The sequence below is a fragment of the Cupressus sempervirens genome, chromosome 10 (genome assembly GCF_028749045.1).
Source record: "Cupressus sempervirens isolate cs-2001-9-10 chromosome 10, ASM2874904v1, whole genome shotgun sequence".
NCBI lineage: Eukaryota > Viridiplantae > Streptophyta > Pinopsida > Cupressales > Cupressaceae > Cupressus > Cupressus sempervirens.
This window is the reverse complement of record NC_143127.1, coordinates 91,722,012-91,739,663: the sequence shown is the minus strand read 5'-3', so window position 1 is coordinate 91,739,663 and position 17,652 is coordinate 91,722,012. Positions and strand designations below refer to the sequence as shown.

General features: G+C 36.6%; 1 protein-coding gene across 1 annotated transcript; it reads right to left on the bottom strand.

The window, feature by feature from the left end:
* Positions 1-3,283: 3,283 nt before the first annotated feature.
* On the bottom strand, positions 3,284-13,830 carry LOC149532721 (protein CYPRO4-like). Its single transcript, XM_089804390.1, has 2 exons — positions 12,057-13,830; positions 3,284-3,947 (listed from the first exon to the last, which is right to left on the bottom strand). Exons 1-2 carry the CDS (start codon positions 13,653-13,655, stop codon positions 3,666-3,668), a joined length of 1,881 nt encoding a protein of 626 aa, XP_089660516.1. The 5' UTR covers positions 13,656-13,830; the 3' UTR covers positions 3,284-3,665.
* Between the last annotated feature and the right edge of the window lie 3,822 nt (positions 13,831-17,652).

Sequence of the window (17,652 nt, the reverse complement as noted above, 5' to 3'; positions counted from 1 at the left end):
AAGCAATGTATGATAATGGCACAGTGCAGTTGTCAACAATAGATCTTGTTCAATTCAAATTTCTGGTCAATGGTCATCGACTCAAAATCTACAATAAACTAGAAACTAAAGAAGATTTCTTGTAGCAGTTCACTTTTGAAGAACCTCCTGCAACAACGACGCATGAATCTTCCACACAACATGTTGTATTACTTTGACTCCGGTTAAAGTTCATAATAAATCATCACTTGCTCCATAATAAATACATCTCACCTTTTCTCTCTCACACCCATCCATCTCATTTTTACTACAACAAACAAGTATACAACAATACAATATTTTCTCACCCCATAACAAAGGTTAATACCATGCATTTTCATCTTTATTCATTTCATTTCATTTCGTGAATTTAAGTTTTATGCCAATTCAATTCTTTGCTCACAATGCATGGTGGGACCCATGCCTTATTTTAAGTTGGGAGGGAATTCTCTGTTAAGTTTATTTTTCGCACATAAAATCTCATGATCATGTGATAAGTAGCATGTCCTACTGTGAATGATTATTTGAAGATCTGCCATATCATAGCCTTTAAACTTATCAAGATGATGTTACACTTGCCTCCCTTTTGGAAAGTACACACATAAAATTGCATTTATGGAATGAAATGAGGACAGAAGATACGTTTAATGATGACATGACATTATTTTATGGCATGTTGTTATATAGAGTCAATTTTCTCAAAAGGCATTTTTTTTTATGTTCATTGTTGTCTTAAAAAAATTTACCTTTATGTTTTGTTTCTTGCCATACCTATGCTTGTTCTCCAAGTGTGAAAGCATACATCTTGGTAATTTTCTAGTATAACCATGGGGGGTGACTTAACATGCAATGAACCTAAAATTCATGACTTGTCTCTCTAGGACAATGATTGTCCTCCACTGTTTGAAAATCGTGGTTAGCTTCAGTATTTTCAGAGGCTTCCAGCTTGAGGAGATTGTTTTTCAATTCATGAATTATTTGAACGATGGGGTAGTCATGGTTAAAGGGCTAAGGGTTGAAATTAACCAAGAGATAATCGCTCAAGTCTCTAGGCTATCACAAGAAGGTGAAATTTTTTAAGACATGGACCCATGTCCAACAAGGGCACAATTCACCTTACACACAGACGAGCCATTAGAAGTAGATAAGAAGCAAGGACCAATGCACCCACCAGACCTTTCCACGCCATTAACAACAAGAATAAGCTTGTACCAACAATTTTTAACAGAAAAAACTATGTGACTAGACGAAAAGAAGGAAATGCAGCAAATTATTAATAATCAACAAAGAGAATTGTTGGACCAAGAGGAAAAGATTATGATTTTCGAAGATAAGGTCACTCAATTGACTACTTTGATGCCTGAACTTCTTCAGTGTAGACCACTAGTTCAAGTCTATGCTCTATTCCTTAAAGAGCAAATGTTGGATTACAGGATGACTCGGATTGTTCAAACTCTTAATTCCTCCTTAAACACTCATGAATTTTACTATGCCTTCCAACAATCTCCTATAGTCATTAGAAATTTGATGTGTGAATTGTACATGAACAATCTAGTTGTTCCTAATAATAGAGAATGGAATCCCTTAATGTATGTGGGGTCTATTCAATTGAGAGCATTTATGTCTTGGATTCAGAATGAGATCACTGGGGAAAACCAAGCTAAACTATATAAAGATGCAAAGAAGTTAGAAACATTGTATCTAAGGCCTGAGGCAAAGGACCCATGGGCATATTATTATGACTTGTTGAAAGTTGTCATTTCAGAAAAAGGTTGAAAGCACATAAAGCCTCTTGGGAAAGTTGTCTATTCAAAATTCAAGGAAATGCAGGAAAAGGGGTCAAAAGAGGCAAAGAGATCGATCATCCAAAGATGGATAAGGCTTCCTCGTGAATTACAGGTTAAGGAACCACACTCTCCCTCGAACTTCATGTCGGCAAGGAGATACGCACCGTGGTATGTAATGTTGGGACAGACTAGGGGTAGTTTTTGGATTCTACTAAGGTTTCAACTTCCTTAACTGATGCATTCATTGTTAGGGATCAATGAAGATGTCAATGAACATGACATGGCTGCTGAGGTGAGGACCTAGGAGCAATTTAGATCCCAAGGGGCATTGCTGGAGTTGGCAAAAAGGAGTCACTGTTGTGGAAGATTTCAGATTAAAGGCCAGAGTTAGGAACTACATCTTAGCTGGAAGACCAGCAAATTTCTAGTTTATCTTTAGTTTATTAGATAATTTATATTTTTTATTTATATTTGTCTTCAGTTCATAATTATTCTTTATAGAAATATGTCTTATCTCCTCTCTTTTGGCATCATTGGACATCTAGCATTGCTTCAGGTCAGGAATGATTGAGCAAATCAATAGTGAAATGGAATTTAATTATTCTATTTAACATAGAAAAAAACTGTAGCTAAAAAGCTACTAGATGAAATCTTTAAAATGAGGACAAATATTGTGTTCCTTACTTCAAACCAAACAGTTTGTATATAATTTACTTTTTAGAATCAATGCAGCGTCTGAGGCAGCAGCTTCCAGCAAGATCAGGTTTGAGCACCCCCTCATGCTGACATCCACACCAGCGAATACAAATCAAAGTTGAGATCTTTGAGGTCACAAGGAAATTCATAGCTCGGGATAACTACCTTTCAAACAAAATGCTCCTGTCCTATAGAGCAATAATTAGCTCCATCAATAATGAGAATGAAAAGGATATTACCTGAAAAGCGACTGCCCTTGAACGTGTGCCTTAAACTATCCAAATTTTGGTTAAGTAAAATTCAAATCTGCTCGAAACATCCATGTTGACATTCTAAAATGAGGTTTTTTAATTGAAAAACAGGTACAGCCGAACCAAAAAAAATCTGGTTTATTCAAATCACACTAGGAATTCATGCCTGCAAAAGAATGAGCAAACAGTAAATCCAATTAAGATCAAAAAGCACGTCCAACCCGCAATTAAACGCACAATTAGTTTCCAATTTAGGCTGCCATATTGAATCGATTATGATATTTTGGAGTGGTATAAAATTAAATGGCGAAATGTTTTCATGATTAAAAATCATCACTTGTTTTCACGCATTTCAATGATGCACATTGTTTATCACCATTTCGAGGTCATAAAATTCTGGACAACTTTATATATTAGCAAAAGACGGATCATAGTTTGAAGATCGATATTGGGTGCCTTTAAAAAGAACAGACAACATTCACATTAAGTACACAGGCTGAAACTTCAAAAAAACAAAATGTATAGCACATGTTTTTGCCAATTAAAACATATTATATATAATGCCCGCAAGATGTACAAAAGGTTTGAGTGATTATCACAATTACCGCTTCAAGCACAACCACAATTGGCCGTGTTAAGCAAATCCGTTATAGTCAAAAAGAAAAATTGCAAAAACAGTACGAATCATATTGTCGTAGATTTAATTAGTGAGTAGGTGACAAAAATGATGATAGAATTAATCCTAAAAACATCTTGCATTAACAGAGAAATTGTCGTGCCTCGAAGAACAACGTTTAAAACATTCCCGAGCATAGCAGTTGCAACAATATGCATTGAGGCGTGCACATGTCCAGAGAAACCATTTCTTCAGGAGTTCAGAATAAATGAGAGATCAAAAGAATGTAAACATAAATCATCTGCCAGATGCTATGCTGAAAGAGCTCACTTTCTTAGGTGTTGCAACAACCAGAGGAGCCTCGGGATTATCTGTAACGGCATATTTCTCATGCATGAATCTACTATCGACGACAGATTCATCTTTTGGAACGATGTTGTAACAGTAACAACTTTTCAATCCCTCTTGGCTCTTATAGCATTCGTGATTGCTATTTTTGACTTGTCTGAAATTCCAAATAACAGTATAATTACCGACACTGGCAACAAGATGCCTCTCCTGCTTGCCACTATCGGTAACCTGGACGCGCAGAAAACGTGTCAGATTAATGACATCAGTTTTTTATCAGTTTAGAAATCCTTAAAAGACAAATTCAAAACCGTACAGCTGAAAATGAGAAGAATCACATCTCAGTTAAAATGATAGTTAAAATACATTAGGGAATTTATAGGAAACATAGTTGAAGAAATGTTAGAGAAAAAACTGTAGGCACTACTTACAAACTTTGCCCGTATCGTTTTGAATCAATTAAAGTCTAAATATCTCCAGCCTATCCAGTCAGTACAATATATCCAAAAAGACCTTGAAAATATTGGCATTCTTATTCTAGACATCAAAGATGTTTAATGAAGGAAACGAGGGTGGGACAAAACTAAATAGAGATAGGCAGGAGTGCTTGCGCCAGGTAAATCATTCACAAATTGTTCAGATGGATTTAAGCAACTCTTTCAAAAATGCTCTGAAAAACAGTTCTCAACTCTTGGATAATGAACAGAGATCAAAATATAAAGAGATAAAAACATAATATGCTAAGTAATCTAAACAATAGTATTACACTGGTGGTGAAGAAGGTAGAGTGGATTAAATTAACCAACTGTTAGCTTATCACAATTACACAACAGAAACTTTGAAACTGTTCAGCCAGAAGTGAATGCATCACTGATAAAACTTCCAATTTCAAGTAAATAGCAAACGAAAATCATCATCAAACACAATAGCAGTCTCAATTATAATGCATCCATACCAGAAGTGAAAGCAAGTTACTATGTATTCCAAATTCCATCTATAATAACTCAGCTGCAATGTATTCCACCCGTGTCTGCCCATCAATTTGGGGATGAGAGGTAAAACTAAAATCTAATCTGGCACCCAACCTTTTCCATAACTGTGATATTATGAGTTGAATATTTTATTAAGTTTGATTTACATATAATGATCAAATATCAATGATTATACAGTTCTACTAGGGTTGATTGCATGTCGTTTGAGTCCCTCATTCCAAAAATGTATCCATCACAAAGTCACTGAAAATCTCTTCGGAATATAATGAGACAAACTGCTAGGTCTCTTATGAAACATGACTCGTTTAGAGTCTTACAATGAACTGCAGACTTAAATTATGGCTGCCATAACTGGTAGTGCTAGGGAGAATATGAAACTTTGTGCTTGAATACAAATATAATAATATCCCTTAAAACCCTTGACCAAATTGAAATAACAAGTTTACACAATGATCAATGTCTTTAGTTTTGACAGAGACTTTAATGGGTTATGCACCACAATTAAACTCATATTGCTGTTATGACAGCAATCTATAAGTTGCATATACCATATGGATCCATAGTATATCTGAATTATACCCCAACTGCAGCACTGCCCCAGATGAAATTATGTGATTTTATATATATGGAAACTAGTGATGCTGTATGAAAGCATTTTCACTGTTGCAACTATGATGTAATCTATCAATAGTAACCAGCAACAATGAGAAAACTCTGATCATACTCTAATGGCAGTGATTTATATGGCATATCGTACCCAGCGGTTAGCGCACTCCTTAAATGCAGAAAACAGGTTGTTAAATTTTACCCAAATCAAATGCAGAATTACTCCAGCAATCATAGCACTCCCAACACAAAAGCATAAACTTAAAATCAGTCTGAGACTGCAAAGTTCGTCCCAATAGTGGATCCTGTATGAATAATTGAAGGGTTTGTGGGTTTTTGTCCTTCAATTCTAGACCTAGAGGGTTTTCTTCTGCAAGTTGATTGAACAAAAGTTTGATGCTCTAACAAAAAAGTAGAAACTGAAAAAGAGAATTGTCTATTGATATGCCTCTCTTAAATAGAATTTCCCTCCCAAGGTCATTACTCGTTTTATTTCCTTCATGGCCCTTGATTGACAATTGAGAGGTAGTATTTTAAAGTAAACTTATATCTTACAGGTATCTTTATTATAATTTTAAATTCCAGTTCGTTAGTACAATCTTCCCAAGACCCATGGAAATTTATAATAGGTATTTTGAGCTTTATTTTGATTTAACTTAAAGAAGGAACATTACAGTCCACCCTTTACAATATTGCTTGTCCATGGGCAATCAGAAACTTGAATGCGCCAAAACTTTGTCTCTACTTGACTGAGCCCTTCTGAAGATACTAGGTTTGCATGTCAATCTTGGAAATACTCTCAATCTCTTTAAAGATGTGGTGTATTTCAGTTATTGCCTATCAGTTGCTAATTCTTGACAACTTCGTATTTCTTGTCTTCAAACATTCTTGCTTTGCCATCCATATTGCCTTGCAGTACTCCTTGATTCATACTGAATTCTGCTAAATGCTCTATCTCTGCAACTTCTAACTCTCTTACGTGCTGTTCTTTTGAACATTTCACCACTTCTGCTACATTACTCTAATATTATTACAAGTTGCAGAACTTGAACCAAGAGATGTTTGCTCCTATTTTGAAAAGCAAGTTATCCTAGTAGACAACTCTTTCTACATCCATCCCAGAAGTAGGTTATTTGCAACCTAATGGAGAAATTGAAAACTATTCCTATCATCATATTGGAAATCAAGTTCTTGTCACACTACTCATATCTGCCTATTAATAAACAACTGCCTTTTAAGGCTATTATTTAATATTCTCACTTAATGTCAACATTCCCAAATTGCAAATCCTGCAAAGTAACTTAAAGTAAAGTACAGAGGGCAGAGGATTTTTCTGAGGAATGTAGTCGGTACAGACTTCCTATGTGATTAGGGCTCCCCTAGAGCAACAATCGCCTGCACACTTTGCAAAGTTGCCTGTTTGGAGTTTTGAATTGTAACCTCCCTGACAAGGTGGACTGTGTGCAGGTGGACAAAAAACTTCAAAAGGAGACTGTCAGTGGTGGCAAGGGTTTTCATGGACAAGAGGTAGGGCTTTCGAAGATGGCTACGTTTAGTGAAAAGAGTGCATCATGGCAGTAAAATGCGCATGGTAAGGAGAACAGGCAGAGTGGACTGTCAGCAGAATAAGGGTATAGAGTGCATCCACTGGTTGTAGGATTTGACATCAATGGGACTGGTTTCAACAGTGCCCTAGGTACTGAGGGGGCTGGTCCAAGTGGACCTTTCCTTTCCTTCGCATCCATGGTTAAACAAACAGTTGGAAACCTTTGGCCCAATGCAGGTTTAGTGGATACTATCAAAACACGAAGGACTAGAGACATTACAGTGGATTTGGGGGGTGAAGTATTGAAGGAAGTAACACATAACTTGGATGATTTTTCTGACCTTGGTTTGATTGGATGCTTCTGAGACTTCTTGCTGAGTTTAAACGACCTTCATGTTTTAGACAGATGTGTTCGAATCTATCTGGGAGCAAAGGGCTTTTTCATAATGATTTTTGAAAATGTTGAAGACAGAAATAAGATTTTATGTGACTGTCCAAGGAATTGGGAAAATAAATTTATGCTAATGCTGAAACCCTAGCATACCACTTTCTGCCCTGCAACTGAAAACTTTGACAGGGCTCCACATTGGTTTAGACTCCGAAATCTGCCTTTACATTTCAGGTTTGATTCTTGATTTTGAGGCAATAGGAAACTCTTTAGATGGGTTTATGAACCAATGTTTGGATTCTTGTGGAGATGGATATTTCTGAAGTTCTTCCTGCAGAAATATTGATCAAAACCTCAAAAGGCTGTTGGATGCAACCTTTGCATTTTGAAGGGGTACCCTTTAGGTGCAGGTGTTTTCAGACAGGATATATGGTGGCCCAATGTGCTAAGAAGAGATTGGATAAGGCAGCTTCTTGGTGGAAGGATGTATCCCTCCTTCATTAAATGGTGGAGAAGAAAGGTAGACAGCAGAGGAGTTATTCTCAAGTTGTGAACAGAGCAACACAACAGCCATGTTAGGACTTGATACAGAGTGCAAAACCGTTGACAACTTGACACAAAATGGTAAGGTTGTCAGTTTTGGTTGTGATGAGGAGGTGATTCGCAATAAATGTGCTGCTATGTCAAAAGAAAGGGATACACCCAATATAACGACAAAATGCAATGATTGAGCTTGGTGGAGGTTTGTGGGTAAGGCTCCCAATGAAATTGAGGAGCAACACCCCTAACCCTCAAACTCCCTGTCACCAAGCCCAAAATAAAGACCTTTAAAACCCCATAAACCTTGCACACCATTTTCATAATTTTTAAAAGGCAAAGGCAATATTTATAAAACCTAAACACAGCATTTTTGGAGTATTTAATTTTTGTTTTTATGTGCAACATGAATCAAGAGCTAAAGATGGCTAAGTACCCGTTGAGCAGTCGTCAACTATGTTGCATGGGTATGTGTACCCATACACCCTTGGGATGTGCACCCATGTATCCAACTACCAAGCACACATACCCAAGTACCAAGTACTCAATGGAGAGCATCATAGCTAAGGACCTTGATTAAGATTTTTTATTTTTGTTTCAATTTTTTGTTTGCAAATCAACTTGTTGTTTATCAAGCTTAATTCAATACATAATTGGTTTGAAACTTTGATACATTACTGATTAACAGTAAACTTTATCACTATTGAAGTCAAAAGTTTATCATTTGCAATATGTCATGGTTATATGATTTATGATCTTCTTGTTCATGTTTAAAGCATGCCTTCTCTTTTATGCATCTAAACATTCAGCATATATTATTACTACAATACATTCATTACATCTACAAACTGTATCATTGTTCTTGTTTTTAAAAAGCATCGTCACAACTCATATTTTCAGATTTTCTACAAATATTGAAGTGTATAAAGCTAAGTTACCGATTCGGATGCAGATTCCGAAGCGGATACGGGATGCGGGGGATTTTTTTTTTGGATGGGGATGCGGGAGGAAACGTGTATGTATATATATATATATATATATATATATATATATATATATATAAAATATGCAAAGAAATGCAATAAATATCAAATATACTAATATATGTCTATATATATAACAACTGCGATGAGTATTTAGTATTGAAGACCCAGTAAAGACATACAGTCTGCGTGAATACTTTTGGTCAAAGATTTTGATTAGCAGCAAATATTAAGAATCATACATCATAAACAAAGCTGTATCTTCATACTGTTTAATAATCAAATATTCTAGGCACTAGCAATATCAGAGTTTGGCATTTAAAGAAAACAAATATGTATACATATATATAAAAAAGATAAGCAGCATGTAAATAGCATGAATGCTGCAAAGATACATAACATGAATGAGTTTTACACTTTTCATGCAGCTGGGCCCGCGGATACTCCCGCATGCTTCTGGAAGCCCTGCGGATGCTGGCCGGAAGCCACCCGCAGGCTCCCAGATGCATCTAGAAGCTGGATACTGGCTTCCAAACACATCCGGGAAGCCTGCGGGTGGCTTCCGGCCAGCATCCGCAGGGCTTCCAGAAGCATCCCACATCCGATGCAGAAGCCTCTGCATTTCCAGATGAATCAGTATCCTAGATATAAAACAATGATGTACCCAAGTACCCCCGTCCCCCATTTTTAAAACAACACATACCTGTACCCTAAGTACCAAGCCCCACCACCACCGTGCAACCATGGTTGTCAATAATCATCAAAACATACTACCAAATTCTGCAAGACAACATTGAAAAAACTCACCATGAATTTTTTTGGGGGAGTGCTCGATGACTCACCGAGTCTTCTATGTGTTCAACTTCATAGGGTTGTTCACATGATTTTACACTTGATGATTTGAATGAAGAATAAACTCCTTAGGCAACCTGTTATTATAAAAGCTATTTGTGCAGCATCATAGCTGGATTTTCAACAAGAGACAAGTGAAGGAATCCTATCACACATAGAAAATATCTTCATAAAGATGATCCATTAATTGATGTGATGAGATAGATCCCTAGATGTTTGAGAATTTATAAATGAAGCAACCACAAGATTAAGGAGGAAATCTTATTTATAGTGACTAGGAAAAATATCCATGCAATAGGGAAAATTTTCAATTCTGTTGTGAGTTCCATAGACTCTAGCAAGTGGATTCACACAAGTCTTGCGAAGAGAATATACCTTCCAAGGGAGATGCTGCTTTGAGTTCACCTCGAATATAAATCTGTATTCTAACACAAAAGTGTCAAACATTGCTAGGTTAAGCACTTAAAACACCAAAGATGAATATGCCAAGTTTGATGGAAAAGATCCAACCAATTTACTATACTGAATGGAGCAATTTTTTATCTTTATCATGTTTCATGTCAACAGAGGAGACTATTAATTGAGCAAGACTACAACTTGCACATTAAAGAGTGACCTAAGAAATTCCTGTTTATTCTTTTATTACAAACCAAAATGACCCCCACTCACAAAGAAAAGAACATAACTGCCAATACAAATCCTTAAATAAGTGCCAAGAAATATCAACAAATTAGGCAAGCAACTCTTTACAATATGAAAAAGCAACATGGTGTCAGATTCTCTAAGAAATATTCCAAAACAAATCAAAATGTACTACCAAAAACCCCTAATTCAAAAGTTGAGAACGCAATCAAATATGCAAGCCCTCAAATAAGGCAAATAAATTTCAAAATGTTATGCAAGCATCTCACCAAATTATACCTACTCTTGGAAATAATTTCAATATAGATTAAGATACACTTTCAAAAAATAATTTTCCTCTATACGGTATTCATCGTGGTTTGTCAGGAGTAAACAACCTTGAAAGCACTGCAAGCACAAAGACCCGTAGCCTGTTATGAAGGCTTCTTGTCCTTGTTGAGAAAAAGTGGTGAGTTTATAAATCATGGAAATTAAACGACTTTCTTCAATGAACGCTGACTTGTGTAGCAAGGCAGGAAATGGCATTCTTCATGAATATAGATTAGAAGCAAACTCTGTTTCCTACAAATAGATATCAGAAAGTTCAAAGTAGCCTTCCATGGTGACACATTCTCAAGGCTCCACACAACATTCTGAGCATCCCAGATGTTCCAGGGACTTAGGTACTTGGAGTGGATGTCCCTTATTTTCAGGGCTGGACAGCCTGCTCCAATTGGTGTATAAATTATTTTTTCAAAAACTTTTAAGCAAAAAATTATAAAAAGTTAAAAAGTAAAACCCCTTCAATCTAGGGCAGGGAGGATTGTCATGACAAATTCAGCAGACTACATTTACTTTTTCAAATTTCAGTTCCTTTTACTTTGTTTGAGTTATTTAAATGGCCATCCCCCCCCATCTCCAGAAATTGAGAAAATATTGCCATCCCAGAATCCATCTCGCCACATTCCAATGTACCGCAAACTAGGAGAAACAACTAAGCAGAAATTAAGTCAGTCTGTGGCTTACATATTTGGAGAGCTTAGAAAATTTATAGTCTCGGAAGTAATGTAGGAAGAATGCCCACCGTCTGTGGTGACACTGCGGTTATTTCTAAAAGTCAGATAAACAATATTATTTATCTCCATGTACAGTCACGCAACAGAAAGCTCAGGAGGACAGTTTTTTTTTCTGGAATGAAGTTCACAAGAAATTTTGGTTAACTTAAAAAGAGCAGACAATGGCTTAGAGAGTGGCAGGACAAGAGAAGTATACTCTAATTTTTTCCAAGTCCCAAAAGCACAGATGCGCAAAGAATGGCAACCGATGATCTGCACAAATATGTGGATCAGTGCAAAATATTAGCCTGCAATCGAAGGCCAGAGAGAACATATTCAAGGTTAAGAATTGCCTTTCATGCATCTGACATGTTGGATACTTAAAAAATACTAAAGATGAGAAAAAGTCATTTAGGAACATTTTGAATTATTGATCTTATGTATATGAAGATCATCATTTAGTCTTGTCTTTTATAGATGGACTCTTCCGATGTGCATCTTGTACATTAGAACTTCTGTACGGGGGAGCCATAATCGTTCTCTTATCTTTTAGCTTTTATCATTTCGTGGATTGAGATATTCTACAAGCATTGTTTTCATTTTGGCTATGCTGGGGCATTTTGAGCATTCCTTTCAATTAGAACTCGCTATACTTTTGAGTCGTCTTGAACCACTCCGAGCATAAATAAGCAAAAACAAATAAACGGAAAGAGCAATGTAAAAGCTAAAATCAACCCAGTGACAAGATAACGACACTTACCCAAGAGAATTGCCCACCATGAAACTTGTTATTCCCTGCATTATGTGAATCCAGAGGAGTTAGTTTAAGAAGCCTTGGAGCTGCAATCTTGTTCCCCATTCTACCAGTAAATCCAGTCTTGGTCTTCCCATCTTTGTCGGTGAAAACGGTACTGACAAGAATCAGATAAGTATCAGTGGTCCCCAGAACCCACTTTCCATCATAGGTAACATCCACATGGGTCACTGGCGAGCCAAGGCCAGGAAATGCTGTCTTAGCCATCCTCATTGACCTTGTTCCATAGAGCCTAATCTTCCCATCAGCAGAACCAACCACAACACACCCATCACCTGTAGTAGCGAAGCACTGGAAATTGGTCCCTCTTGAAAACTGATGGCCCTCTGTCCAATTCAACACCGGGCTATCAATATCCTGCACATTACCATACTTGACCCTCATGTCCCACCTGCACAGTCTGTTGTCATCCAACCCTAAGAAAGTCGATTCCGAAGCATCCAATTGTGCGCCCTTGTTACTATTGGCCACATCTCTCATTGTGATAGGGGTTCCATCCTTCTCAAATTTCCACTCCGTGACAACCTTTCCACTCTCAATGTCAAGTTGATGAACCCCAGTAGAATGAGGTCTCCCCGCCATTGCAGGGCTCATTAGCAACATATTGGTCTCAGCCCTCATGAGCAATGCCTTTTTGGGTGTCGAGAAAGATGCACTTCCAGAGCCCCCAGACCTAAACTCTCCCAATTTAAACTTAACCATCGAGCCCTTGCCCTGGATACCATTACACAGATTCTTCACTGCCTCAACCCCTGATTCCCCAACCAAAAAACTATGACTCCCAGCGCCCATGGCCAAACTTTGAATGCCCCCAGTACCTCCTGCCTCCTCAGTATGCTCCTTCAAATCATTCACCCCCGGACTGCATGGCATTTTAACATCATCCTCTGCATCCTCCCAGACAGAATCATCAGCCTGTTCGGGATTAGCCCAGCCCATAAAATCCTTACCAAAGACCTTAACCTTGTTAGTCTCTGTGGCAGCCATAAGGTACCTATTCTCAAAAATGCAATTCTGTAAATCTACAACGAAGTTCCTGTAATCTTCTTTTTCCAAAAATTTGACAGCCCAGACACCCTTTGAGACAAAGTCCATTCTCAATTGATCATCAAACATTTTAATCTGCAGACGATCATCCACTCTGGCTCGAACCTTCGACCCCACAGTTAGTATCCAGCCTCCGATGCCTTTCTTACTCGCATCGCCCTCCTCCTCCTCTTCCTCCTCGCTCTCGACATCATCCTCCTCCTCTTCTTGGTCTCCCTCACGAACAAACCTGATGGCGACAAGGTTATCGGAGACTACCCATTGGGATTTAGGGGTGTTTCCCCCAATGTGCCTATACAATTTAACCCTGGGCCCCTGGTCATTAGCATTGCTAATACCATTACCATCTTTGCCACTGAGATTGAGGTCCTTGAGACTTGCAGTTAGATCCTCTGCATTGTTGGGTGAAATGGGTGTTTTATTAGGAGTTGAAAAATTATCTTCGGACTCAGAATCCGAACTATCTAACAACCCTTCCCTGCTCTGAGCCCCACCCATTACAAATCAAAGGAAGGGAGGAAAATAGAAGACGATTAGTAATCACCCAGAGCAATGGAAGAGGAAAAAGCGAGAGATTATGAAAGATAATACCGAAGTTCAGAACTGTATGGGGGACAAACGGCCTTGACGCTTGTTAAAATATGCGAAAATGGAGTGCAGTTTTGTTTCCCTCCTAAATTGGGATATTTGAAATTGTTTATCGCGTGCTTTTAAATAATCATTTATTCGTTTTCCCGTAGGCTGACGAGAAGAGAAGAAAATATTTACCTTTATTTTTATCTTTGTGAAATTGGCATACCCATGCTTTCCATTTAGCGTTGGGTCCATTTTAATCACAATTATATATCAATCTGTTGTGCCATTAAATTTATTATATTTATTTATAATAATCTTAATACATTTTTTTCTTGTTTAGGGAGATCATTTTCTTGGTCAAATTTATTTTCATCTTATTTAAGATTAATTTTTAAGACACGTAAGATTGAACCTTAAATTCAAATTTCATATATCATGTATCATGTATGTTTCTTATAGGTGATATAATTTGATCAAATATTTGTTTGTATCAAAAATGTGCAATGTGTCATTGATCATATGCAAGATCAAGTATTCATGTACAACTACAAGGAGAAATCATTAGGGCGTGCAGTAATTTTCTAAGGGACAAAGAATCAAAATCTACATCATCAATATATAAGCAAGATATACACTTAAGTATGTTGCCTTTGAATGTTTTCATAAAGCCATAAATTAGCTTATTTGAGGATCTAACTTAGAAGAACTCAATCATTGTAATTTTAAAAATTCTATCAAGGTGTTTATAAATATTACTATCCTTACAAGCACATCAAACAGTACAGATCAATGTGACTATCTCTATCGTCTTAAATTGGACGTACTTGAATTTAATGAAAGTTTAGCACCTATTAATGCAAGATGATCAATCTCTTTGCATCTTTCAATCCTTCTTTCTTTTGATGTCCTTCCTCATAGGTGGAATTGGGGTAGAACCTAGTAGATCATCTTTAAAGCTCATATTTTCATGGTCTTAAGCTTGAGGTATGATCTATTCTCCTAGGTCCTCCCTTCCCCTCATCTATCCACTTGGAATCTACTCCTTGCCCCTTAACGGCTATATCTTAGATTCTACACCTAATTCTAGAGATCTGGGACTTGTTATGGGATCTTGAAGAGATCCCGGAGGTTCCAAGGCTTGGTTGTCAAGAGTACATTGTACCCCTGATGGACCAATCAAGGGCACAGTACACCCCTGATTGGGACCTATTTTGGGTCTCCTCTCTGGGGTCTCCTGTCCAGGTATGACCAGGGTATTAATTCTTAGGCAGGTTGGTCTGTGGGAATTAGTCAATTATGAGCTCTATATAAACCCTTTCATTTGCTCTATTTCTCATCCATCATCTTCACATGTAAGCATCCACAAGCATTCAAGCACTCAAGCTCTCAAGTTCTCAAGTATTCTTCAAGAATCCAAGGTATTCAAGCTATCTCTTTATTGAAGATCAAGGGTTTATGCATCTAAGCAATTACAGGAATTTATGCTAGATCTTTTATTGCATTTTGAACATTCAAGATCTCCCTTCATACATTCAAGGTCCTTTGTTGCATCTTCTACATCCATCTACAAGGTGGATTTCAAGCACATGCATTCATGAAGCTTTTGGTTTCATGTCGATGTCCTTTTTAAAGTTTTGGAGTTGAGTCAAAGCTATTACATCTACATACTTCAATTACATTTCAAATTCAAGAGCATATGCATAGATTTGCATTGCTTCATGTTAGATCTATCACTACTACTTGCTGGCATTCTATTTCAATTATTTTAAATCAAGATTAATTCCTAAATTGGTTATGGATCTGGATATCCTTTTTGATTTTCTGCCAAACTGCAAAATCAGAATCAATGTTGCACACATCCAATCAGGGGCATACTGCACCCCTGAAGATCCAATTTGCCCCGAACACATCTCGAACAATTTATGGGTTTTGTTTGCCTTGTAAAACTCAGCCTAGATCTCAGGTTACAACAACTTTTGACAACCCCATTTTAGGTTTGTATTTTACAAGGTATATCATCTTCTCCTTTCTATTTCCATACTTTCCATTATAGCATCGCTTTTTTTATTATTTTACTTAAATCCTCTTAAGGTGAGGGTGAGAGGGAAGTAAATCCAAGTTATTCATTATTTTTTTGCCCATTAGACTTAGATTAGTATTTCCTCTTGTATCAATCTAATCTAATAAAAAGGGGTGGATCTCGATCTTCTCAGACTTCATTTATGTGTGGTTGGTCCACTTCCATTTTCCAACCATATTGGTGAACCTTACTTGTGTCTTCTTTTCTTGGAGTTAGATCATTCTATTTTCTTAGCATACATCTTGTACCATGAAGATCTGTTGGTGTATGGTTATCTTTTTCAATATTCTCCTTCTTGCATCTCTTTATAGCACTTATGATCATCTCTTTGTAGCACTTATGATGTTTATTAGAGCTTTATACATTTTATTAAATAGTTTATGGCTTTCCACATTCTTCTTGCTTATACTATTATGAAGTTAATGAATACATATTTTCCTTCTTTAAAGATTGTGATGAGATATTTATGTGGTTGGATTATTGCCTCTTTGAACTATATGAGAATCTTAGTTGAGGATGTTCCTAATCATTCTCCTAACCCTCTTAATCATTTGCCTACCACCTAATCCTCCTTCTCCTTCTTCGTCTCCTATCACATCTTGAACATATGGTCAAGCTTGAACTCTAGTTCATGATGAGGATGTTTCTACACTCCTTGATGAGTGTATTTCTCATCCTATTACTCATAATAAGGGGAAACGTAAAGTTTTTTTTGTTCTTCCTCCTAGTACCATTCATTACACTAGTTTTGCACATGATTCTAATGAAAAATCTCCTCTTGTTAAAGATTTGACAAATAACTATCCTAAAAGTTATTACATGGTTTTTAAACAAGGTTATATTGGCCTAAGACTTGGTATTAATGAGCGGGGTCTTAAAAATCCTATTCGTGTATCTCCTAAGATGAGCAAGCATGGTATTGGATATTCTCCTTTTGACATAGTGCAAGAATATTCTAGATGACCTCATTTTCATCTTCTCTTAGCTACACTTGATCTTGATTACCTTGACACTTGTAGAGATTTGGATTTAAAGGTTTATATTCATGCAGTTGTTGGTGAACCGAAGAAATTTAACATACCTCTTGAAGATTCTCTTTTTGTTTTTAATGTCCTTTTCACTATGATGATTCTCACAAGATTGTTGATTACATTCACTTTCATTTGTATATTGAGGAAAAGGTTTTAATGGATAGTATTCCTTATACACGTGAGGTGTTACAATTTCTACATAACTTTACTCAATCTTATTTCTCACCTTTTTGGAGTGGATTCCCCCTTATCTTGTATAATGTATCTATAGAATCTCCCAATAGGTTTATTTTTCTTGTTCCTTCTCACAAGGGGCAAGGATTTCTTCTTTTCTTTTTACATGTCCTTTCTTCTTCCTAGAGATGGGCATTTTTTAAAATATTACGTGTGAAGAGAACTTTGTTATCTTTTCTCGATTAGAACTTGTATTCTCTCTTTGCATGATCTATTATCTCTATTTGTTGCATCTCTTTACATGGGTGTAGATTTCTTTCTTCCTCATTTTTGTTTACAAGATGTTCTCTAGATGTTTTCTTTATCCTCCTATAGATTGATATTATTTATGGAAATTTTTCATCTATAGGTATGTTTTCCTTGTTACATGCATAACCATGTGGTTTTTCTTAACAAAGTATAATTCATATCTTCAAGCTTAATTTTTTTCATATAATAATCTTCTACAACTTTCTTTCACATGTGGTATTCTTTTATAGCATTCTTATATTGCTTAGAATTGATTACCTCCTCTATAGTACAATCTTACATTCCTGTTGTTGGATATCAAATGTTTGTGTTTTGTTCATGGCTA

Coding starts and splice junctions, on each gene's coding strand:
- LOC149532721 (XM_089804390.1), bottom strand. CDS start 13,655: ATGGGTGGGGCTCAGAGCAGGGAAGGGTTGTTAGATAGTTCGGATTCT. Junction 3,948..12,056: donor ATGGTGGGCAATTCTCTTGG/GTAAGTGTCGTT, acceptor CTGCGCGTCCAG/GTTACCGATAGTGGCAAGCA.